A 26,490-nucleotide genomic window follows, 5' to 3' on the forward strand; every position below is an offset into this window, starting at 1 on the left:
GGATCTTGTCCATCACCAGCATCTTCTGTGAAGGACGATGAGCGGCTTTCTTAGGGTTGGTAAGGGATGGGCACAAACTGGAAGAACAAATAATTAACAAACAAGATCTCATTTATAACATTAAAGGCTACCTGGCATCATTCAAAACTAGTAATAAAGGTTCATCCAGCTAACCTAATACAGTTCAGTTTAGCGTTCTACAAGTCGACTTCACCTTACCATTGTAGGAATTAATGCTTCTTATTTTCGGTTTGTTCCTTGTCCTACCTTGAAGATGCCTTGAACCTTCGAAACCGACAGGTCATCTGCGTCACTCTTAAAGTCCTCCAGCATCTGGTTGTGTCCGCTGAGATGGTGGGTGAAGCTTTGGTGCCCTATTACCGGCAAATCCTCCCCATCCTGAACATCTTTAAGAATATGAATGGTGAGTGATCCCAGGAGTCAAGTGTCTTTTAAGCCCTAAAAAAAGGGAGTGGTTTGAAGTGGAGTTAATTAGTAACATACTTAGGATTTATTATTGCTTATAAACCAAGATCCATTGGGAGATCTAAAAAGCATAACTCCCACTCTTCCCCTGCTACTCCCTAGAGAAACAGTAAAATTAACAATTTCATTTATTACTCCTCACACGTACAGCTTACTTACTCAGTACAGAAGCACTGAAGCAGTTCTATAATCTTCCAATAATTAAATTGTAAAGTTTTTTTTAATAGTCTTTTGAATACATTAGTAAGTTTTGAGTTTGTCCTTTCTCTTGGTAGTAATTCTACCTTTAGAGAGTTTCTGTTAAAATTGCAGTTCTTATTAATTGATTTAAGATGAATTTTTAAAGCAATATTATTAAAATATGGCTTGGGGAGTTTTAATATATGTTCTCTCATTTCTAAAAAAAGAAAAATCGATAATTTGTAGCTATTTAGTTGATGGTGAGTGCTGATTATAAGTGTATGGGTGCTGATGCATTTATGTGTTTTAATTATTCGATAAGCTTTGGAAGCACTGGTGAGCTCAGTTGAACATGCTTTACCCTAACAAAGGTACTAGCAAGTTGTGGTGATTTCTGGCAGGCAGTGGATGTATATTTGTTCCTTGGGAGTGTGATTTTCCTTTTATTCCTCTTGAAAAGATGGGCTTCTAATTTTCTTTTATGTTTCTGACTTTAAATTTCCATACTTCTCATATGCACAGCGTTAAATCAACATTTGAAATTAATTCCTGACAGTCATGTAAATAAGTTAGCAATCTAGTGGAACACTGCATGAAAATTTTGTGACATGATCTGCTCATGTACATACAAGAAAAAAAAATCAAACAAAAAAACAGTGTTCCTGCCACATACAACTCCTTTGTTTAGAATCACTATTTTTTATTATTCATAAATTGCTATTAAAAGTCTGGTTAATCAGGCAGACTATTCAGGAAATCACGGAATCCTCAGAAAGTCTTCAGCTGTCGTTCAAGAGTAGGGCCTACTTGTATACTGAATAGTAAATATATTTAGTAAAAAGGATTTCACCTGGAGTTATGGGAGCTTAAGAATGCTCATAATGGAGTGAGTTAATATCCATTCCAAAATACCTGAATGGCAGAAGACTTAATGGGGACTTTGAGACAAGTTTCAGGAAACTAAAAAACTGGGTGTTACTAAGTGAATCTCCTATGATTTAATAAACTTACAACTTTAGTAACAGCATTTCTACTTTATGGAAAATACTTATTCGAGTATTTTTTTATTCAGACTTCCTATTTTTACTGTATAGCAGCATCAAATATCCATGGGATTATAGAACGACTCTATGCGTGCACATCGTTCAATTACGGTTCATTAAAGAAGCCCTAAGTTCGCCCATCGTATCTAGCCTCCAGTTAACTGCAGAGAGACGTAGAGATGGCAGAGAGAAAGAGAACAGAGATAGGGAGATGACAGAGAGGGAGTTACTTAAAACCTGGAAAAATCAAAGAGAAGCCACCCCCAGAAAGTCTCAGTTGTAGCTAACGTTTTTCAAGTGTGTGATTAGTAAGGGTCTCTCCTCAATAATCCTCACGGAAACCTATGGTAAATGTGGTATTGCTATGTCCGTGTTTTCATCGTAAAAGCTGTCTCTCTGGAACTCCTCTCATACATAAACATGTGCTTCTGTGCTTGACCGTCATGGACCATGAGCTCTAGCACACGTCTCCCCTCCCTCACTTGAGTACGAGCCGGTGGCTCCCACCGCCCTGGGCTAATGCTTTCGGTGTCCCACAGTAGAATCTGCAACTTGAATCTAAGCATCATTTTGTACCGTATACAAGAAGAAAACCAGCGATGTTCAAAAGACAATTAGAATCTCCCTCATCCCCAAGGAAACCTGTAAAAAGAGTAAGTTCAGCCACCACAGAGAGAGAAATCACTAGATTATTAAACAAAAGCAGTTGGTTTTTACATCTTTCTCATACTTTTGGATTAATTCTTTAACTCACAGATGTTCACATGCTTAACAAAAGAAGAAACCGGCTTTAGGAATATATCCCTGTTTAGATTTTATCAATGTGCGAATTTATAATTTATACCCTAGGCTTAATTGGTCCCAAAACAAGGTTAATTATTTTGGAACATTTCGAAATGCATGCACGAGGAATTCTACATTCAACTATTTTTCTGCTTAATACCTTTCTGACATTTGAGGGGGAAAAAATATTAGCTTCAGCTTCATGTTATACTTATCTTAGAAACCTGTCAGTACAATGCCAGAATGCAGTAAGCTGGATTTCCAGAGGGTCATATTACAAAATTGGAGCATTCCAGCTATAAAACTTAAAACTATCCTCCAAAGTGGCTATGTTTCCATAGATCAAATTCTACCAGAAGAAACATATCGCATAAGATTTCCAATTATGGTAGTGTTTTTACTACAGAAATAATTTAACTTTAATAGCAGTTTAATAAATCCTGTTTTGTAATTATAGATCGTCATAGTCACAGACCATATATACTTTAAGCAGATGTCTTGAGTACCAGTTATATTTATAAAGAACATTATATTAGAAATGTGTAGCATGTAACATTCGAAAAAATTCATCCTTAATTTCAATGTCTTTAAAACAATTCCACACGTTTCTAGGTTTCCCCTTTTCCCTGCTTAACTTTCACACAAATCAATGTCCTGTTAAATTGAGATTGAAACCTATTTCTTTCAAGCCCCACCACAAAATATTTGTTTAGAATGAGACCAGAGATAAGTGCCAGAAAGAAAAAATGAGAGAATAACCCTTCAAACGTAATGACTTTGTCCTCTGTCCGTGTTCCCTCCACGTGCAAGCTTTAGCTTCATTCCACTGCCTGCTCCTTTTCTGCAATTTCTGTCCTATTTTAATGTCAAATGGACTCTGTTGGAAATGAGCAGTGGGGCTGAGGAGATAAGAGCTGGACAAACGGTGAAGCAGGCACAGACTCCGAAGGGCCTTGGACTTGGAGTCTTCCCGGAGGACCGAAGGGAACCAAAGAGGGGGCAGGCAGGAGTGGGTAGCGTCGGCAGCTCTGACCTATCCCCCGATCTACGCCGCTATAGGTGGTCAAACTTAGAGCAAGCCCCACGAGATTATTCCTGCCTGGAGAGTAAGAGTGGCTTTGTGTTTCTCCTTATGTGTAATATTTTTTACAGGGTTTAATTAGGCTAAATTTTAAAAGTTATATAAACAACAGAAGTCTAAGATGAAAGTTGTAATGTGGAGTGGTGGAACATCTAGAGTCATATGCAAATCATGTAGCTTCTCTGAGCTTACATTGCTTTTAAATTCTTCTACATCATCTATACAACATAGAAGAGCATCCTTTTTGTACGGTTGATGTGACAATTCAAGATAATGTGTCCATAAGTTCTTCGTGTACAGCCTGGCCTTGACTGGGCATTAAATGAGACAGCCATCTTTATCATAGGACATGATATACATGTATAATATTATATACATATAATATTATGATATTATATACAGATATTGCAATACTATATAAATTATTATATCACAACATGAATAGATGATTGAATGTATTGGGCCCCCTGTTGGGTAACTCATCCCTTTAGCCCTTCTGTGAGCCTATGAATGGGGTACAGATTCCTGGTTTTCAAGTGGGGGTGCCCTTTGCCTCAAAGGATTCATCTTGCCTCTGATTGCCATATGCCAGGTGGGTGACCAAATAAGTTTTTTTTTTTAATTTAATTTTATTATGTTATGTTAGTCACCATACAGTACATCATTAGTTTTTGATGTGGTGATCCACAATTCATTGTTTACGTATAACACCCAGTGCTCCATGCAGTACGTGCCCTCCTTAATACCCATCCCTGGGCTAACCCATCCCCCACCCCTCTAGAACCCTCAGTTTGTTTCTCAGAGTCCATAGTCTCTCATGGTTCGTCTCCCCCTCCGATTCCCACCCCCCTTCATTTTTCCCTTCCTTCTCCTAATGTCCTCCATGCTGTTCCTCATGTTCCACAAATAAGTGAAACATATGATAATTGACTTTCTCTGCTTGACTTATTTCATTTAGCATAATCTCCTCCGGTCCCATCCATGTGGATGTAAAAGTTGGGTATTCATCCTTTCTGATGGCTGGGTAATATTCCATTGTATGTATGGACCACATCTTCTTTATCCATTCATCTGTTGAAGGGCATCTTGGCTCTTTCCACAGTTTGGCTATTGCGGACATTGCTGCTATGAACATTGGGGTGCATATGGCCCTTCTTTTCACTACATCTGTGCCTTTGGGCTAAATACCCAGTAGTGCAATTGCTGGGTCATAGGGTAGCTCTATTTTTAATTTTTTGAGGCACCTCCACACTGTTTTCCAAAGTGGCTGTACCAACTTGCATTCCCATCAACAGTGTAAGAGGGTTCCCCTTTCTCCACAACCTCTCCAACATTTGTTGTTTCTTGCCTTGTCCATTTTTGCCATTCTAACTGGTGTAAGGTGCTATCTAAATGTGGTTTTGATTTGAATTTCCCTGATGGCTAATGATGATGAAAATTTTTTCATGTGTCTGTTAGCCATTTGTATGTCTTCTTTGGAGAAGTATCTGTTCATGTCTTCTGCCCATTTTTTGACTTATTTGTTTTTTGGGTGTTGAGTTTAAGAAGTTCTTCATAGATTTTTGGATACTAGCCCTAAAGACCCCAAATTGCCAAGGAAATGTTGAAAAAGAAAAACAAAGCTGGGGGCATCACGTTGCCCGATTTCAAGCTATGTTACAAAGCAGTGATCACCAAGACAGCATGGTACTGGCACAAAAACAGACATATAGACCAATGGAACAGAATAGAGAGCCCAAGATATGGACCCTCAACTCTATGGTCAAATAATCTTCGACAAAGCAGGAAAAAATATGCAATGGAAAAAAGACAGTCTCTTCAATAAATGGTGCTGGGAAAATTGGACAGCCACATGCAGAAGAATGAAACTCGACCATTCTCTAACAGCATACACAAAGATAAACTCAAAATGGATGAAAGACCTCAGTGTGAGACAGGAATCCATCAAAATCCTAGAGGAGAACATAGGCAGTAACCTCTTTGACATCGTCCCCAGCAACTTCTTTCAAGATACACCTCCAAAGGCTAGTGAAACAAAAGCAAAAATGAACTTTTGCGACTTCATCAAGATAAAAAGCTTCTGCACAGCAAAGGAAACAGTCAACAAAACAAAGAGGCAACCCACAGAATGGGAGAAGATATTTGCAAATGATACTACAGATAAAGTGACCAAATAAGTTAAGGACTCTGGGATTTATTCAAAGATAACTGGTTTTCAAGTCCATCTCTTCCTGGCATAATCTTTAAGCTGGAACATGTGACTGATGTTTTGGAGAAAATCATATTTTAAAAAGAGAAGCCCGAGTGTGACCAACAAGGGACACCCGGATCACTATCCTCTTTGGAAGATCCGAAGTGTATCTAGGTTTGAGATTATTTTCCTTAATTCTAAACAATGAATTTTGGATATCTAAACCATGTGGTCTTTCCAGTCACTGCTTTGGGGTGAAAGAGAAGGCAGAATTTCTACAATAGCAATTTCTTCTTTCTTGTATCCTTTCACAAATGTTATTAAAGGTTACAGAAAATTAAGACAATAGGAATATTCAATTTATAGCTTCCAGAGATGAAACTACAAAATTAATGGTGCAGTGTATTGCATTTGAGAAGCATAAAACAATAAATGGCATTAAAACATTTATAGGTAAAATATGGGACTCTGCCGGGAGATTAGAGCTCTCCAATCACCCTGTTTTCCGGAGGCAATCCTAATTTTGGTTCCTTTGTTTCCAACTGCACCAGGAGTCCTAAAATAGCTCAGAGACTCCAGGCATCAGCGATTCTAATAGTACCATAAGTTTATGTCATGGAACATGTGAAAATAGAGTAATGAAGTAACATTTGTTTATGTGGATGTGGAAATCAAACATGGCCCCTTGTGTGTAACTTTTCCTAGGATAGTTCTAGGATGTATGCCACTAGAGACTAATAAAAGCCTATGAAACAGGGATTTAAAAACTGCAATTCAAGTCCAGACACATGAAAACATATAGATATGAGAATGCATTAAATTTGTAAAATTTCAGAGTATTTGTACCAAGTCTTTGACCCTGAAGCTTAAGTAGTTTGAAAAAGCTAGAAACAATTGTTTTCCACTGGTAGTCATTTAAAACACTTCTAATGAAAACCTAGGTGTTCTCAGTCAACCTGATTCAAATTCTCCCAGATGTTTCTGAAAGGACCTGTTCTCAATGGTCCTTTAAAATGTTGATGAACTTTTGGGAGCTGCTGTGTACCAAAAAAGTCTTCAGTGTTTTTGTCTCGTAATTGACTTGTATAAAGGTTATTTCACAGAGCCTTAGATTTAATTTTGGAATTAAGGTCTATTCCCCATGGGATTCTGTCCAATTTTGAGGATGACTTACATTTTAGAAATTTACTTCAAAGTTTCTTTGAAATCATTAGGTTTATTGGATGTGAAGGCACGTGAATGCCCTAAGTTTATTAAGGAACGTATTAGAACTACCACCTCCATCCCTGAATGGTAGATTCAGAATGAACATGTGTCTCTCTCATCTCTTCTGAGTTCTTCCTCCGCTCAGATTTTATTAGTTGCCCTAAGGAGAATCCTAGGTTCATAACAAAGCTGGTGGATACATAGCAGGTCTGCACCTGTCTCCAATTTACTCAACTCTCATAGCCCATTGTAAGTTCCACAGGTCAAAATGTTCATGTTGGGTGTTCTTTCTCCTGTGCAGACTATGGCACACCTAGAAGAATTCGGTGCTTCTCAGGTGTTTTGTGGGATTCCTACCCTAACCCAGTCTGCCTGACCACTACTTGTTTATTCAGTCCTGTCCTAAATAAGTAGCTTCACTATTTCATGAGGTAACCCATTCTCCTTCCAGAAAGAAAGGCATGCCCTACACTAAATTGAAACCTACGGCTAACATTCTGGTTTACCTGTCTAATCTAAACCACACAGAACAGTGTCGGATCCCTTTCCCAAATAGCAGGCCTTTGAATAATTATATAAAACTTTCCTTCCCTCTCAATCTTAATTTCTCCAAGATCAAGGTCTCTTCTTCCAAGCGTTCTTTATAAGCTCAGCTTCCAAAATCTCGGGGGGTGGGGAGGGAGGACCCACAGATCTGTAAACACTGATGACTCTGCAGTAATCTGAGAACAGCCCCAGGGGACAGAGCATCCTGAGGAAAGTTAAGACTTGTTGAGGCCCCCCTCACGTGGTCAGCCTGTAAGATGGCCTTACCATTTGGAAGTCTACAAATGCTTACTGAATCCATTTCCTCTTCACTCAGACTGCTTCATTCAAGTTTTTCAAACCCAATTCACTTGTAAGAAAAAAAAGTCCATATTGGGGGAAGGCACGTATTAGAAATTGCCTCTGTAATCTCTTCTCTGTACAACTCCCTGGTTGCATCTGCCAAGAGGGAAAAATTATTCTCCAAGTTGTCTATCTGTATCTAGAAACACATGAGCTGGCAGGGTGATGACCAAGGAAATCAGAATCCAGTTCTGAAGGCTGTGTATTAGTTTCTTAGGGCTACTGTAAGACATTTCCACACACAGGGAGCCTTCAACAACAGAAAGTAATTGTCTCATAGTTCTGGTGTCAGTAGGCCACGTTCACCAAATCTCTAGGGAAGAGCCCACACCATGCCTGCCTCCTCGCTCCTGGTGCGCCTGGCAATCCTTGGCTTGGAGATGCACCACTCCAATCCCTGCCTCTATCCTCACATGACACTTTTCCCTGTGTGTCTGTCTCTGTGTCTCTTCTCTTTGGAAAAGCACACCAGTCCTTGTAAGGATTGGGTGAAGGAACCAGCCTACCCCCAGGATGACCTCATCTCAATGAATCACATCACAAGGACCCTATTTCCAAGTAAGGCCACAATTGGAGGTTCCAGAAAGGATGTGAATTGGGGACAACACTGTTCAACCCAGGACAGACTTGAATAACTCTCCCCCAGGATGCATGGAGATAAAATCCCATCCTTGATAAGTAAAACTAGAGGTTTTGTGTGCCTTTCACTCCTTCACATTGACATAACTGAAGGCAGACTCCTCCTTTCCACAACAGCAAATTCTACTCATTTTCCTTTCAACGGGATGGGTTTGCTGAATTAGGAAAGGAAGGGAATCTAGGTGAGCATGAGCAGAGGAGATGGCAAGGAATTGATTTAGTTTCCCTTCAGTGATGCTGCAAACTAAGCAAAGAGGGGAAGCAAATGCTTCCTCAGCTTGGGGTGCTGCCCTGGGTACCCAAGAATCCCCCAAGGGGGCTGCTGCCACCAGCCTTCCGGAGGGCCCTGGGGACCCACTCAGATTAGGGGACTGCATCACCTGCACCTGTTCTTGTCTCCATCCAAACAGCTGGGCAAGGGGATCAGCCACTGTGTGCTTGAATGGGGTTTGGACCCCATAAGTTGGGGTTACCCTTGTGGACAAGGACAGGTAGAACAATATGTGGAAAAACAATAAATGGGAGACAGTCTTTAAGAGCAAAGGCTCTGAGGCACCTGGGTGGCTCAGATGGTTAAGCATCAGCCTTCGGCTCAGGTCATGATCCCAGGGTCCTGGGATCGAGTCCCGCATCGGGCTCCCTGCTCCTTGGGAGCCTGCTTCTCCCTCTGCCTCTCTCTCTCGCTCTGTCTTTCATGAATAAATAAATTAAAAAAAAAAAAAAGAGCAAAGGCTCTGGCATCATGTTTCCCAGGTTTGAACTCTGGCTTGAGGTTAACCAGCTGTGTGACCTTTGATGGGTTATGTAACTACTCTGGGCCTCCATCTCCTTAATTAGGAAAGCAGTTTGTTTGGATAACTAGAGAGAGCTCGCTGACCTGCAGGAAGCTGCAAGGGGCCTCACTTTGGAGGGGTGTCAGTGGCATGAAGATGAGGGAAGGGAGGGTAGAACGTGAGCGAAGTTGCTTTGCAAATTAGCAGGCGGTAGGTAAATGTCACGGGCTGTGGGGAAAGCTGTGGTTTCGGGTCCTTCCAAGAAAACTAAGAGAAATCAATTAGAATTTCTTTTTAGAAGAGAATCAGAGGGAGACTCCCACTGTTCCACTCTTCCTCCTCCTGTTAGATGATTCTGGCTCCTTCTCTGGATTCTCCGGATTCCTCGCATCATTTCAGGAGAGGGTTGAAATATTTATCTGTTCACGAGGCCTAATCTAGACGTTTCCCAAAAATGGCCAGCCCTAATGGACTATTGAGATCCCAGCCTTTTTCCAGAACAGACACTGCTTTCAGTTTGTAATCTGGAGTTTCTCTGTGTGCATCTTTCTGAATCTCAGTGTCTGAGTTGCATCCTGGGCATCCCAGGTTCACCTGTGTCGGCTACATCGTTCTAGTTTTTACTACAGCACCTCCCTCTAGCTCCCTGGGTAACTTCACCTCAATGGGTCAGATTGTCCGAAGAACACTGAATTGTAGACACATTCGTGGCCCAGGCGCATCACGATAGTCCCAGATTAATGGCAAACTTGGTGTTATCTAAAATGACCTGCATAGGTAAACCCAATTAATCATCTCTGAACTGCTGCAACAGGGCTGCTATTTTATGGAAAGAGTGGCTTGAGACGGGTGCTGGCCATCTATGCCCCGCTGCCTGCTTGCCGAAATGGACCATGTGTCCTATACCCATGGTCTTGACCTTGAGTGACCACCCTAATCCCGGTCCAGGGACTCTCAGGAGATAGCACTTGTTATTTTCTCCAGAAGTGAACTCAAACATCGCATCTTCTAGAACATTCTCTGATCTTGCCGTGACCAGCAGAAGGAATTGGTCTCTCTCCCCTAGGGCTTGCTAATGTCTCTCCTGATGTGTTAATTCTGTTTCCCGTGTCTATCTCTTCAACTAGCCTGGCTGGGAGGACCCAGAGGCAGGGAGAGGGTGGGGACAGCTGGCTGTTGGCTCAACCTGTCTGCCAAACCATGTGTGAAATTTGTGTTTTGTCCCCCTTACACCCACCCATGAGGTACTCCAAAATGGATCAACATACAGAATGATTTGATTCCAGCTGGTTCCCAGTCTTTGGCCAGTACATCTCCACTGCAGGCTGGAAACTGGCACATTTCTGAATAGGAGATTTCCACCAATTCAGCTAAGGCCTTTAAGATATGCCTAGAAAATCTGTATAATATGCTTTAATGTATTTAAAAGCTCAAGATGGGCCCCAAATGAGCAAGCATGCAAATATTCGCCCAAGAGAAAACAGTGTTCTTTTCTATTTTTGCAACAGAAAGTTTTACTTAATGTAGGCAAGAAAGCACATAGTGATTTCTAAAGCTTTAATTTAAGGAGGCTCCTGTATTGGGCCAGATCATAATTTGTACTTTTTAAGTCACCTAAAATATCATCTATGGATTTGTAGATAATTAATATCTCATTCTCATTTTCCTTTATATGCAAATCTTTCATGAGCACCAGCAAATGACTTTTTAGAGGTCTCTATGTGGACATTGCAGAGAAAATAAGCATGTCGCCAGTATAACTGTTATGTTGAATAGTCACTATTCGTGACATAATTAAAAGGCAAGTTTAAAAGGGACTTGGAGACAAAAAATAAGCTTTATTCAGTGAGGGAGTCTTTCCCTGACTACATAAAGCTTCACAGGGGCCTTAATTGTTCTACTCAGAAGATGAAAGGCACTTGGTGTCACACAGCTCCAGTACTTAGAGTCCCTTCTTGAACAGATTGATCACAACTTGCCCTCAGATGTTCTCCCCTCCCCCAGCTCAGATCTGTTCTGTGCTGGAAGCTTGTGGAACACAGGAGTGCACTGGGCCGTCCCCTCCATTTCTCTGCCTCGTGTGTTGCCATCCCCTGACAACTTTGTCCACTGAGGTTGTGTCCCCTACGTTGTCAGGATGGGGCACACCGATGGTGAGGAGAGGGACAGTTCTTGCAGCTAATGCTACCCTGAGCTGGCACCACACTTACTCCCTGGGCCTGGAGGTGGTAAGGCTCATTGTCTCCTGGGAAACATGGCTGACAGATCTTCAGTGATCCTTGCTCTGGGCAGTCGCTCTCCATCCTGGGATTCTCCTTCCTTCACCCTGAGCCTGCTTCCTCCCTCAGAGACGGTGAGTCTCCTGCACTCACCTCAGCTTCTTGTGCCCAGAATTCCTCTGTTCTTCTAGGAAGCCCCATCACACAGGGTGGAAATGACCCTCAGAGGCCCTCCCTCCCAGGGGAAAAATGTACTCGCCCATCCTGGGCACTGAAAACTCTGGGAGTGCAAGCCCAGGCTCCCAGTCCTGCTGTCCAGGCTCCATTGGATTCTCGGCCATGACAAAGCCCCAAGACTTCATTTTGTCCCACTGCTTGGGAACATGTTCAGGGCTCTTCAGGTGGTTCTACCAGCCAGTTGGGATTGGAAGCAGAGCACAGAGGTAACGCCCTTCAAAGAAATCTCTTCATTGTCTTCTCACCACATATGGGCTCTCTTCAGAAGCCTTCCTCTGTCCAGCTAGGGAACTGGTCTCCGAAACTCCCATAGGCATGCAGCTGACCAGGTGCCTCTGCAGGTCACACAAGTTGGGAGCCCCATTTCAGCTCCCTGTTGCACCTGTTTTGGCTTATTTGAGCCAAACACAAAACCTTTTGTAGGAGGAATTTTCCACTTAGTGTGAAATCAGCTTTCTGTTCTTATTGTCTTCCTCAAAAATCTATATTTTTCACATTGACAGGATGGAATGTATATAGCTCAGCATAAGCTTAACCATCAATGAGGAAGGATTGGAAAATATAATGGACATATTTCCTTAGAAAAACTGCAAATAGTATTGATATTTCTTTGCTTGCCTGCTTTCTGTATTATATTCTCATGTGCATCCTGAATTAATGTTCCAAGTAATAAAAGGAAAAGTAATGATGGCAATGTTTTTATGACTAAGTTCTATTCAGATCCTTCCAAGATCAATTTACCTTTTTCCCCCTTTAAATACTGTACATGTAACTGAGCTTTCTGTGAGCCTATTTATATCCATTTTGAGATGGCAGTTAGCAGAAAATGACTCTCCATTCAGTGACTTTGAGAGTTTGCATACCTGTTACAACCCTGCTTCCGCTTCCCCCAAATAACCCCTGCATTTATCTTAAAAACTAAAACCTAAAACTAACTAAACTAAAAAGCTAATCTTTTAAGCTTTGTTTTACCTTTAGCTAAGTTGGATATTTATATTTATTTATACACATAAAGGTTTTGGGGAGTTTGTATTTCTTCTAACAGAAATCAATGAATATGCTATACTTTTGTATGTGGGTGTGTTTATTTATTATAAATATGGTAAACAACCACCTAATCAGATGGCTGAGATGTAGGTCTGTCTAGAAGCAGTGGAATATATGATATTCTTTCAAAGTTTCTTAAAATTCTGTAAGTATAGAATGATGATATTCAATGAGAAGTCGTAGAATATTTAGCGTGTGATGCCAGGTCCATCAAAACCTGCCGACGTGCCCACCTTTATTTATACACCTGCCACGCTTTCTGTTAATGCCGTGGAGTACTGGGCCTTCTTGCCCTCACCTTAGGGCTGGTCTCACTACCTCCAGGAAAACAAATGCACCAGGCTAGCTCAAAAAGCCATAGAGAGCAATGTGGTTTTTACCAGCTATTTGGGCGATGCCAAAGAGAAAACCACATAGTACATTTTGATTGACTCATCGAAGAAAAAAAATTACTGAGAGCTTACCATATGCCAACATAGCAAAGCCTCCTAAAAATCCTTAGAGATGGAAAGCATGCCACATGCAGTCAATTTTTCATTTCTCAAATCCACCAAAGACTTCCTCACAGCCTTACCCCATGTGCCTGAATCAATGCATACCTCTGCAGGAGACCTGGAGAGTAGAGGGGATTTCCAGGACCCTGAAGAAACAAGCCAGCTTTCAGTTCCTTACGACCTTACACCCCCACCTTCTTCTGCATTCTTTAATACCTTGACCCTGAGGTCAAGGCATGAATCTGGAAGAATGAAATCCAGATGCGATGGTGGACTGGTTGAGACCGCTCAGATGGCAAGAGGAGGGTGCTTAGACTTAGTGCATTAGCTTAGCCAATGAGACAATGAAGAAATAGAACGAAGTTTCAAATTACTGGCCATTACCATTTCCTTCTTGCAGAAGAATAGGAATGTCAGCTTTCTCATCCCTAGCTACACACACTATCCATTCCTGGGAAGAGCCTGAGAAGACTTGCCTATGTGGGCAAACTACAAACACTATTTTTTGGGAGGGGGGTTTGGGTTTTGTTTTGTTTTTGTTTGATTTGGTTTTTGTCTTTTTTAGTTTTATTGAGATATAATTGACATACAACATGTATAAGTGTAAGGCATACAACATAATGATTTGGTGTATATTGCTAAATGATTACCACAAGAAATTCAGTTAACATCCATCGCCTCACATAATTACCTTTTCTCCCCTTGTGATGAAAACTTTTGAGATCTACTCTCTCAGCAGTTTCCAAATACACAACACAGTATTGTTAACTCTAGTCACCAAATACTGTTTTCAGCTGTCTCTTAGAATTTCTATGAGCAATTTTTGCTGAATCTTTGCTAGGAGTGCCATTGTGTATAATTTTTGCTAAATCCTTGCTAAGGACTACAGTATGATATGTATATTGTATTTACAAACCCAACCAAAGAGCATTTGAGATCGAGTCCTGAAGCTACCAACCAACTGGATTTGAGAGCCCCCGTAAGTACATAAGATACAAGCCGTAAGGACAGGACAGCATCTGGTGCCTTCTCCATCACCAGGCAGCCCAGCAGACTCAGCCTTTCTCTAATTCTACTAGGCCTATGGGAGCAAATAGCAATGAGCCAAAACCTGGGGTCTTTTTTCAAATCTCAGTATTGTTACTAGAATGTAAATTCCATGAAGGCAAGGACTTTTGTTTCTTTGTCACTGCTTTATTGTTAGCTTTATCATTAGTTCCTGGCAGTTCTTGAGCTCCGTGACATTTGCTGAATAGATGGGTATGGATGGATGGTATATTTGTTTTCTGTTGCTACCATAACAAACTACCACAAATTTAACTGCTTAAACGGCACCCATTATCTTACCGTTTTATAGATCAGAAGTCCAGTGGGCGTGGCTGGGTAATATGGCCAGAATCCAATAAGGCCAAAATCAAGGTGTCAGCCACCCTGCATTCCTTATAGAGGTTCTGGAGAAAGATCTGCTACGAAGCTCGTCCCAGTTGTCGGCAGAAATCAGTTCCAGGCAGTTGTAGGACTGAGGTCCCCATTTCCTGGCTGGTTGTCAACAGAGGGTAGCTCTCAACTTGTAGAGGCCGCCCACCTTCCCTGGCTCATGGCCTCTCCATCTTCAAAGCCAGCAATGTCCAATCAAGTCCTTCTCATGCTTCCAGTGCCTCTGACTCCCCTTCTGCCACATCTCCTCTGCTTTCCTTTTCTGCCATTAAGGACTCATGTGATTATATCGGGTCTGCCCAGCTAATCTTGGATAATCTTTTAAGGTCAGCGAATTAGTAACCTTAATTCCATCTACAAAATCCCTTCACAGCAGAACCTAGTGTTTGACTGAAGAATAAGAGAACAGGAATTTTTTTTAAAAAATATTTATTTATTTAAGAGAGAGAAAGAGTAAGAGAGAGCACAAGCAGGGGGTAGGAGCAAAGGGAGAGGGAGAAGCAGGCTCCCTGCTGAGCAAGGAGCCTCACGTGGGGTTCAGTCCCAGAACCCTGGGATCATGACCTGAGCCAAAGGCAGACGCTTAACCGACTGGGCCACCCAGGTGCCCCTAAGTCGTGAGGCTTCTTAGTGAGAACCGGAATCTTGAGGGACATCTTTAGAATTGTATCCTCGGAAGAAGTCATCCAAAAGTTGATACCAAGGCCATGACGGGGACCTTGATATGCTCAGGAGGATACAAAATTAACCTTAAACTTTGTGAAGGTAGCACAGTTCTACACTCCCATGATCAACTCAGAGAAGAACTGAGGATTTGTAAAACCATGAATGAGTATAACAAGACAGAGTTTAAAGACTTTCATTGTCATTTCAGAATTGAGCCTCTTATCTAATGATTCAATGATTTATACATAAGTGGAGAACAAAATCAAGAAGTTCATTTCAACATGTCTTTTAAAAGGTTAGCCAGTGAGAAAAGAATAGCATCCCCGGTAGAATTTGATTAGCCTATTGGCCAGTGGTGTTCTCTGCTCTACCACATGGCTCCTTGTCACAGAGAGGATATTTCATTTCCTGAGTGATTTCATCAACATTTCCCCAAATTCCCACAGGCCAGCAGTAGAAAGGACAAGGAAGTATTATTTTTGGAACTGTTATCCTTGCTTTACAAGTAAAGAAGCGAAGAATTGGATCAAATGACTTGCCTAAGGTCACATGATAGAAATGAGCCACAGCCAAGACTTAATTCTCCATTCAAACCTAAGCGACAGATACTCTAAAAATGTAAATTGCTTTGCCAGAAAGAATGGTTCTCAGGCAGTTCTGATCCCCAGACTTCTTTTATTTAATGTACTGAAGTAAATGGAAGTTTCATTGATCCACTTTAATTATTATGTGCTGTCAAATCAAAGCAGCTGTCGCTGATCTTCTCCACAAACTCGAATGCATTATAAAGCAAAAATATTTTCTTTTCATCAATTTCCATTGTGGAGTAGTGATCAATCATAGCATGAGAAAAATTCTGAACACAGAAAACTGGCGGCAAGTTCACCTGATTAAAAGCATGAAGCAGAGTATTAGCTATTCCTCTCCTGTGATTCTACTCTTTGCCAGAGGTATTCAAATATTTTTATTTTTAAGTAATATCTAAGCCCAGTGTGGGGCTCAGAACTCACAACCTCAAGATCAAGAGTCCCATGCTCTACCAACTGAGCCAGTCAGGTGCCCCTTAAATCTGTCTTTCTAATCCAGTGGCATTCCTTCTCACAATTATTGATAAAAGCAGGGTACATGGTATAATCACCTCGTGGACCAGGTTTTCATAGAAAGGAAGTTATTCCCTAGAGTATATTTCAAAAACTATGTTTGAAAACATCTCGCCAAATATCATCAAATGTAAGATGTAATCAAGTGTTAAAGATAATCTATATTTTATGCAGTCCTGAGAAAGAAAAAGTGTTGCCAATTAAACTGTGACACACTATTAGCATCCTGATTAAGGAATGTAAAAAATGTGACTTAATGAAATACTTTTAGTCTAATCCAACTTGCAGAGTGAGGTATCAACTATCTCAAACATGGAAGATGAATTAACACGAATGAAGTGAACTCTCTGGGGTTTTCCTGTGTACCCCCCAACCTAATCCTCACAGCTGCCATATATGCAAGCAGTAAGACCAGTTTACAGACGAGAGAATTCAATTCAGAAAATTTTAATGTATTGCTGAAGGTCACTCAGGAGCGGGAGTGATTCATATTTAAATTGGTTCGATTCAAAATGTGGTGGGGTTTTTTTTCAAATTTTTTATTAAATTCCAGTTAGTTAACATATAGTGTAATATTAGTTTCAGGTGTAGAATTTAGTGAGTGAACACATACAACACTCTGCTCATGACAGGTGCCCTCCTTAATGCTTGTCACCCATCTAGCCCATCCCCCACCCACCTCCCTCAGGCAACCCTCAGTTTGTTCTCTATAGTTAAGTCTCTTATGGTATGCTTCCCTCTCTTTTTGTTTTTCTTCCCCTATGTTCATCTGTTTTGTTTCTTAAATTCCACATATGAGTGAAATCATATGGTATTTGTCTTTCTCTGACTTACTTCGCTTAGTGTAATACTTTCTAGCTCCATCCATGTTGTTCAGATGGCAGGATTTCATTCTTTTTGATGGCTGAGTAATATTCCATTTTATATATATATATATATACACCACCTCTTCTTTATCAGTTCATCAATTGAGGGACACTTGGGCTCTTTCCATTATTTGGCTATTGTTGATAATGCTGCTATAAACATCAGGGTGCATGTATCCCTTCCAGTCAGTATTTTTGTGTTCTTTGGGTAAATACCTAGTAGTGCAATTGCTGGGTCATAGGGTAGTTCTATTTTGAACTTTCTGAGGAATCTCCATAACATTTTCCAGAGTGGCTGAACCAGGTTGCACTCCCACCAACAGTGTAAGAAGGTTCCCCTTTCCCCGCATCCTCACCAACATCTGTTGTTTCCTGGGTTGTTAATTTCAGCCATTCTGACAAGTGTGAGGATCATATCTCACTGTCGTTTTGATTTGTGTTTCCCTGATGATGAGCGGTGCTGAGAATCTTTTCATGTGTCTGTTAGCCATTTGTATGTCTTCTCTGGAAAAATGTCTACTCATGCATGTCTCTTGCCCATTTCTTAACTGGATCATTTGTTTTTTGGGTGTTGAGTTTGGTAAGTTCTCTATGTACTTTGGATACTAACCCTTTATCAGATATATCATTTACAGGTATCTTCTACCATTCCCAAGGTTGCCTTTTAGTTTTTTTGATTGTTTCCTTCTCTGTGCAGAACTTTTATTTTGATGAAGTTATAATAGCTCATTTTTGCTTTTGTTTCCCTTGCCTCTGCAGACATGTCTGGTAAGAAGTTGCTACGGCTAGTGTCAAAGAGGTTGCTGTCTGTGTTTTCCTCTAGGATTTTGATGGTTTCCTATCTCACATTTAGGTCTTTCATCCATTTTGAATTTTTTTTTATGTATGGTGTAAGAAAGTGGTCCAGTTTCATTCTTCCGCATATTGCTGTCCAGTTTTCCCAACACCATTTGTTGAAGAGACTTTTTCCCATTGGACAGTCTTTCCTGCTTTCTCAAAGATTAGTTGACCATATAGTTGTAGGTTCATTTCTGGGTTTTCTATTCTGTTCCATTGATCTATGCGTCTGTTTTTGTACCAGTACCATACTGTCTTGATCACTAGAGCTTTGTAATATAACTTGAAGTCCAGAATTGTGATGCCTCCAGCCTTGCTTTTCTTTTTCAAGATTGCCTTGGTTATTCGAGATCTTCTGTGGTTCCATGCAAATTTTAGGATTATTTGTTCTAGCTCTGTGAAAAATGCTGATGGTATTTTGATAGAGATTGCATTAAATGTATAGATTCCTTTGGGTAGTATAGACATTTTAACAATATTCTTCCAATCCATGAGCATAGAATGTTTTTCCATTTCTTTGTGTCATCTTCATTTCTTTCATAAGTATTCAATAGTTTCAGCATACAGGTCTTTTACCTTTTTGGTTAGGTTTATTCCTAGGTATCTTATGATTTTTGGTGCAATTGCAAATGGGATCAATTCCTTGATTTCTCTTTCTGCTGCTTCATTATTGATATATAAAAATGCAACGGATTTCTGTACATTGATTTTGTATCCTGTGACTTTCCTGAATTCGTGATTCAAATCTAGCAATTTTTTGGTGGAGTCTTTTGGGTTTTCTACAGAGAGTATCATATCATCTGCGAAGAGTGAAAGTCTGACTTCTGCCTTGCCTATTTGGATGCCTTCGATTTCCTTTTGTTGTTTGATTGCTGAAGCTAGAACTTCTAGTACTATGTTAAATAACAGTGGTGGAGTGGACACCTCTGTCTTGTTCCTGACCCCGCCCCTAGAGAAAAAGCTCTGTTTTTCCCCCGTTGAGGATGATATTAGCTGTGGGTCTTTCATATATGGCCTATTTGTGATGTTGAGGTATGTTCCCTCTATCCCTACTTTGTTGAGGATTTTTATCAGGAATGGATGCTGTACTTTGTCAAGTAGTTTTTCTGCATCTATTGAGAAGATCATGTGGTTCTTACCCTTTCTTTTATTAATGTGTTGTATCACATTGATTGATTTGTAAATATTGAATCACACTTGTAGCCCAGGAATAAATCCCATTTGATCGTAGTGAATGATTCTTTTAATGTGCTGTCGGATTCAGTTAGCCTGTATCTTGCTGAGAATTTTTTGTATCCATGTTCACCAGGGATATTGGTCTGTAATTCTCCTTTTTAGTGGGGTCTTTGTCTGGTTTTAGAATTAAGGTTAATGCTGGCCTTTTAGAATGAGTTTGGAAGTTTTCCTTCCATTTCTATTTTTTTAGAATAGCTTCAGAAGAGTGAGTATTAACTTTTCTTTAAATGTTTAGTAGAATTCCCCAGGGAAGCCATCTGGCCTTGGACTTCTGTTTGTTGGGAGATTTTTGATTACTGGTTCAATTTGTTTTCTAAGAAGGTTAGAATCTCTTCTTGTCCTGCTTATAACTTCTTGGCCAGCATATCTACCCATTTCATGTGCATGGGCCAAGATGATAGAGAAGAGGCTAGGCTAAAGACTGTGTTTCAGAATTGTCGGTACATTATAAAACTAACATCCAGCAAAAATGCATAGCCAAACTAGATAACTAGAATTTGCATGACCATGAATATTCACACGCATTTTTAAAAACAAAGAAATTATTTGGGGTACAGCAATCATGCAAATATCGATATATCTCAATTTCTATACAATGTTTTTGCAAAACACTGATGGTCAATAAATTAGCTTTGTGAAACCGGTTTTAGCTTTCAGTCTTCACTAAACTTAATTATTGTTTATTTCAAAAAGACCTACTTTTCAGAATAATAAATTTGAAATTATAACTCTAAATAGTCAAACTTTAGTTCTTCTTTATAAGGAAAGTAGAACAAAATGATAGCATTAAAATGAAATTGGGAGAGTAGAATAAAATAGATATAAAAACAATTTAGCTATATTTATTGTAATACACAAAGTAAAACAATTTAGTGTCCACAAAACAGATTAAGTACACTGTAGCTGTTAAACTATGCATGCAATTGATATTTAATTATTTTAAACACATTGTTTAATAAACTTCCCTTATTTGATGAATTTGGGTTGTATTTATTGGCTAGCAGAATTACTTTCTGAATCACAGTCTTTTTATCCTAACTAATCACCTAGTTCTTCCAACAATTGTTCCAATACCTATAGGTATGTACATTAAAAATTACTCTTGCTGTTCACTCTTCATTTATTTTGCCAAGCTGGTACTTTGAGTTAAGCGCAGTTGTAGATTACACAGAGGACAGTGCTCTCCTAATCTTGACAACTCACAGAACAAGTGTCCTCATATTATCTATGAAGTAGTCTAAAATGTGGTATTTATCTATATTTATAGCGCGTTATGGAAAAGCACTTCTATGAACCAATTTCTAAAAACTAGTCTACTTTTTCTTAGACTTTTCTGCCCACTTTTACTAGAAAATTGATTGCACTATTAAATTTATCTTAGCTTCCCATATTTTAAAAAGAAAGCATAATTCATTCCAAATAAAACCTTTCCAGGGTAACAACCACTTAGCATATAAATGATTTTAGTATTGATATAGCTAAGTTTCTCTAAATAAATAATTTCCATGCCCAACGCATAATATACCAAGAATGCCTGTTAAGTGACAGTTTTGTAATGCAAGAATTTCCACTATAAAAACCTGTGAGGTACAGTCTAACACATTTGAAGAATTAACACTCTCAGATTGTAATTGCAAGATAAGTTCTAATTACTGTTTAATTTCTTGGTTGAAAATCTTTGACATATGTATAATATAAAATTGACTCTGAAATTATGCAATTAATATTATTAGCATTTAGTGCCTCCTTTTGAAGTTACAATGACATCTTTTTTGACTCAAAAAGTGTTCAACCAGAAAAAAAGTGCTTAAAGTTTGGAAAGTTTAAAAAGTGTCCATTGATATAGTTAACTAATTTATAAGTTGCTAAATTCAGGTAAACTTGTTCAACTTTGGGTCATTGAAAAAATGGTTATCTTCTACAGAAGGTATGCTGTTTGAAATGTTTTATGACAAGAAGATAAACATTTTTAGAATTCTGTTATCAATGCCATGAATTAATATGCAGTGTTGTGACATGATCCTGTGATCTTTGTGAAATCTATTAGGGAAAGTTAGAAATCTCCGCTTAAAAATTGATGTGCTCTTAGAATTGATTGCTTGTCTAAACTGTGTCTTTCACAATATAAATCTCAGGGAATTGTTCTGCCAATTATATTTCTATGGTAGATTATTCCTGACTATTTTTAATGGGATTATTTACTTATTTGTCCCAGATTTTATTTTGTATTATATAACTCTCTTAACAACAGCTAACAGTTATTTCATGCTTTCTATATCCAGATATAACTGACATAAGATTTAATTGGTTAAATGCTTTTTGCGAATCATCTCATTTAATCCTCACAAACCCAAGAGGAAGAAAGCATTCTTCATCTAATTTAACTGATGAGGAAATGAAAGCAGAGAGATTAAGTAATTTGCACATTGTCAGTCAGTTAGTAAAATGGTACGATAGCATTATTCAAATGGAGAGAGGAACAAAAGTGATACCTTCTATAGTTTTCCCTACTTCATGAATACTCGGTGTTTCAACTGCACCCAATTAGTTATCTCATTACAGTGTATTAGACAAGTTATTCCAATATATTGATTTCACCTTCCAGTGTTTAAACCAGCCGTGTTCAACAATAACCTCACCAACTTGTGGCTTGTTCCGAAGGTTTTTTTTTTTTTTTCTTTTAAATTCCCATTCCTAAATGAAAAGAAATAGTGTTCAATACTAATAACTTACGGGGTGCCTGGGTGTCTCAGTCATTAAGCGTCTGCTTCGGCTCAGGTCATGATCCCACAAGCCCCGCATCGGGCTCCCTGCTCGGCCAGGAGCCTGCTTCTCCCTCTCCCACTCTGCCTGCTTGTGTTCCCTCTCTGGCTGTCTCTCTCTCTGTCAAATAAATAAATAAAATCTTTAAAAAAAATACTAATAACTTACTATGATTTATTTTTTTAAATACCATGTGTGGGATTGATCTTAGACAAAAATTAGACCCAAATTCAGTATTTATACAATAGGATGAAGTTTTTTACCTGGCTGTAGTTTTATAAAGGGTTTTAATAAATATATAACATACACAATAATCAAGACTTTTATTGCACTTATTATATATTCATTAGAGCTCCTTTATCATAGTTAGAGCATGCATAGACTTTTGCTGAATTTATAACTCCAATCTAAAAATCTCCTTGGACACGATAATATGGATAGCTTTTAAAAGTGAGAAATTTTACTCTGGAGTGTACAGTTGTTCATGTGCAGTAGTTTGTGTGGAAAGACCATTGCGATGACAGTGTTAGTTTTTGCACCAAAGACCTCATCGTCAGCAGGACTTGAGATGATTCAAGACAATTGCAAGAAATGCACTCTGGAAAGAAGAGTTGATAAGATTTGTCCACTGCAAGATGTGAATCAATTGTAACTTGGAGAGAAAGGAAAAAAAAACAACAACAGTAGTTTTACTTTTATAAGTTTGGGGAAGATGAATTGCTAATAATGATCAAGAAAACAGTCATGCCATCAAGATTGCATAGTAGATCTTTAGCTTGCAGTATTCGCTTATTTTGAGAGAAAGAGAGAGGGAAAAGAAAAGAGAAGAGCACTGATTATAATTTGAACTACAGAAGGAATTTTGGTAAATAGATTAAATTTAAAACCAGAAGGACTCAGATTTTTTTTTTTAGATATCTAAGAAAAATATGGTAAGAAATAGAAAAACACTGAAAATATATGAAGGAATATCAAGTAAAGCCATCAGTTTTAACTGTAGGTGTAAGGCAGGGGCGCATTGAAAATAAAGGCCCTGACATGTAATATAGATGACCAATAGACTGTTGGAATATATCAGATTCAGAAGGGCCTTATTTCATATTTGGCGAGTCTCTTAATATAACACCTCTCAGTAAGCTGGCATCTGGACTCTGCTCAGACCCCCTGAGTCACATGGGACTCACAGGACCATAGTGTGACTAATGCCTTTTTGGAATGTCTTGACTGATAAAATTCTTTTCTATATTTAACCAAAATCTTCCTTGCTATAATTTTCCACTTGGTCTTCATTATACTGTGTATTCCTCACTCAGACGCTCTCCTTCTATCCAGGCCCCTCTCTGCCTCATGGAATTCCACAGGTTTCTTGGTGCATATTCTCATATACCCCTGTTTTGATTTATTGATTTTGAATAAAATATGCCTTTTCTTTGTCACATCCCAAATAGGCTGAGACTCAGTCTTAACTACTTCCCCATGCTGACTTTTCAAGACATTTATTTGCTGTGCTTGCCTTCCCTTTGTTTCTCCTGCTATTAGTTTCTCCAAAATCCTAATGCATTGTTCGAAATTTCATCATTTTTTCTCGTACGGGTTTGCATGTCAAATTACACTATGTCCTAGAAGTTTAGGAATCCCGTGTTCCTCATGATGTGAAAAATTAATAATCCTCTGTGACCTAAGTTTTAAATTTGGCATAAGTGATGCTGTTTGAGGCCAGAGCCGTCACACAAAGTTAATAAATGTAGGCGGTCCCTCTTCGCCCCAGGATGAAACTTAGGTCACTGCTTTGGCCCAGAAGCGAAATATCAGCTTGGCAGAACACTTCAACAAACATGCTGACATCTTGATTGTTTTTCTATCTCTTTGCTTATTATCATTTTATTGGACAGCCCAGCTAGCTGGGTTCAGTGTCATGTTTCACAGTGCCAAAGAAAATCTGTGATTGTATGTAAGACCTCTCTACCAGACAGCTTCTTAAAAAACTCAAATGTTGTAATCTTTCGATATTTTCTTCCCCTTGCTCTCCAAAATTCAATCACTTACCAAACTTATTACTTTTCCATTTGCAACTTTATTTCTAGCCCACTATTACCGTGCTCTAGTTCAGGGCATTACGATCAGACCTGGTTTATTACAGTAAATCCTTCCCTGTTCTCTAGGCAGCAAACATCACCTGTGTTGTTTCGTCTCAATTTGGAAAACCTCCCTGCAATTCTAGAAACATGAGGTCACTCTAAAAGAACTCAAGACAAGAATGTGCTAGTAGGTTGTGGTTTTCTTTTCTTTCTTTTTAAATATTTCTTTTCATTTTAGATATTTCTATCTTTATAGTCACATGACAGTATCTCAGGACTATCTATTGTGGGAAAGAGAAAATTCAACCCCCTAAGCAGCCCCTCCTCCCAGTCCTTTGAAGCACATTTGCTCTCAGGACAAAGGACACTCTTGCAAAAGAAGAAATGGCAAACATATCAACTAAATGGGTGTTCAGATATAAACAGAAAGGATTTCTAATTTTTTAAAAAGTGTCTTTGCCTTGTTAATAATGTGCATGATGACTTGATCGGTGGTTCTATGAACGCCGCTGCTAAAGAAGTATTACGAGAGGGAGCAAAGCACCTGTCTCCTCCATAGTGAGATAGAGAAAGAAGTTGGGGCCCAAGATCTCCCAGAGTCAAGCATCTGATTGGATGATTGGAGGGATATCAAAGATGAATGTCAGTTTTATAGAGCTGGCAGGAAAATTGCAGACAAAGCATGATTGCTGAGATTTCTAGTGTGGAGAGATCACAGGTCGAAGCTGTGAGAAGGCAACATTATGGAGAAAAATCCAGGAACAAACAAATGAAAAAAGATAGGTAGGCCAGTCTTCACAGGTTCAGATAGAGAGAAAGAGAGGAAAACATAGGTATGTCTGTCAAAGGCTGGTAGGCCATTGCTTTACTTCTTTAGATAGAACTGGGTAGAATAAGCTCTCTGTATTTGCTGCTCCTGATACGAAAGTCCTAGAGAAAGCCATTCGCTCATTCATTTATAAAATGATTTTGACTGTCTTATATGTGCCAGGCACTGTTCCAAACACCAAATATAGAATAGTGAACTTACACAAATAAAAGCATAAATGTAAATTTGCTCTTTTAAGTTCAAAGTGATGATGATGACCATAGCAGACAACAGTACTGAGCACTCAAGTGCTTTTATGGGTTATCTCGAGAAGCATCCAGCTAGGCTGGAGAGGACAGCCCCACTTTGCTTCCTTCTCATCTGAGACTCTTGGTGGTCACACTGCTCTCTTCCTGGAAGAGCTCTTTAGGGAGCCAGAACAACACCAGGGTGAGTGTGAGGGTGAAGGAGGCTCCTGAACATCAAGTTCAGGTTCACATCTTGTTTGCACGTCTTCCTCTAGCCATCTGCTAAAGTGGCCACTGGACTGATACTGTGGCAACACTCTGATATAAGCCTTTCAGACATGTTGTGTTGGCACGAGCCAGTAACTTGGATACAGCGAATGAAGGACAGACACCCTCTTGAGAGGACCATCATGTAGCTGATCAGGAAAACCAGGCTCGAGTCCTGCTGTTTTGGTGGGTTGTATGACCCTAGGTGAGTCATTCAATCTCACCGTCTGTGTATTTCTTCAGTGAGCAAATGGGAAGGATAAATAGTCCCTTGTTCTCAAACAGGTCGAATCAGAGGGGTTCTGTTTACTCTTGGGGGACATTCTCTGTGACACCGATGCACCTTGCCCTTCTCGCATCTTTACCTTCTTTTCAACCTCAGAGCTGATTGCCATATGTTCCCATTGCTTCTCACCACCTACTTTATGTAGGGCCTTTTACTCTAGAACCAAAGAAAGGAAAGACCTTCTTCCCTCTCGAGACCCTCGCTGTCCCCTCCTTCCATTGACTCCCAATTGCCCAGTTCCATCTCCCACCTGAACGGCTGAAATCAATAGTTTCTGGACTTTATGATCCTCTTGTAAACACTGGCAAAATCAATGAGATTTCCACACCAGAGGGTGAGGAACATTGATGTGGATGCTATTGATAATGAGTTCCTTTTCAGAAACACGAAGTAAATACAGGGTGTTCCTGCTGCATTTATGCATAATGAGGCATTTATGCAAACAACCTCCACTCAGCTAGTTGAACTGCCTGGGGCAAAATAATATTCAACCTTCAAGTTTAATAACTGCATAAACTTAGAATGGATAGGAAGCATTCTGCTCTGGTTTTGAAGAGCCTAATTAAGTGTATTCAAGGAGATTTTTTCCAGCCTCTTCCCTTTGAAGCACATTTGTGGTCTGTGTCAGAGA

The 26,490-nt window shown here is 39.5% G+C and overlaps 1 protein-coding gene across 6 annotated transcripts in view; it reads left to right on the top strand.

Annotated features, from left to right (window-relative positions):
* The window catches only part of PACRG (parkin coregulated), a 582,662-nt gene that overhangs the window by 317,762 nt on the left and 238,410 nt on the right, over nucleotides 1–26,490 (top strand). For 5 of the 6 annotated variants that reach the window (XM_073894193.1, XM_073894194.1, XM_073894196.1 and 2 more), the window contains exon 4: nucleotides 275–424. The exons of the other annotated variant lie outside the window; for it this stretch is intronic. In XM_073894193.1, the coding sequence (XP_073750294.1) occupies nucleotides 275–424 (150 nt within the window). The remainder of the gene's footprint in view (nucleotides 1–274; nucleotides 425–26,490) is intronic. 6 annotated transcript variants of the gene reach the window in all.

Source organism: Callorhinus ursinus, unplaced genomic scaffold (assembly GCF_003265705.2).
Source record: "Callorhinus ursinus isolate GAN/ISIS: 27379988/994484 unplaced genomic scaffold, GSC_fseal_2.0 scaffold6, whole genome shotgun sequence".
NCBI classification, from domain to species: Eukaryota; Metazoa; Chordata; class Mammalia; order Carnivora; family Otariidae; genus Callorhinus; species Callorhinus ursinus.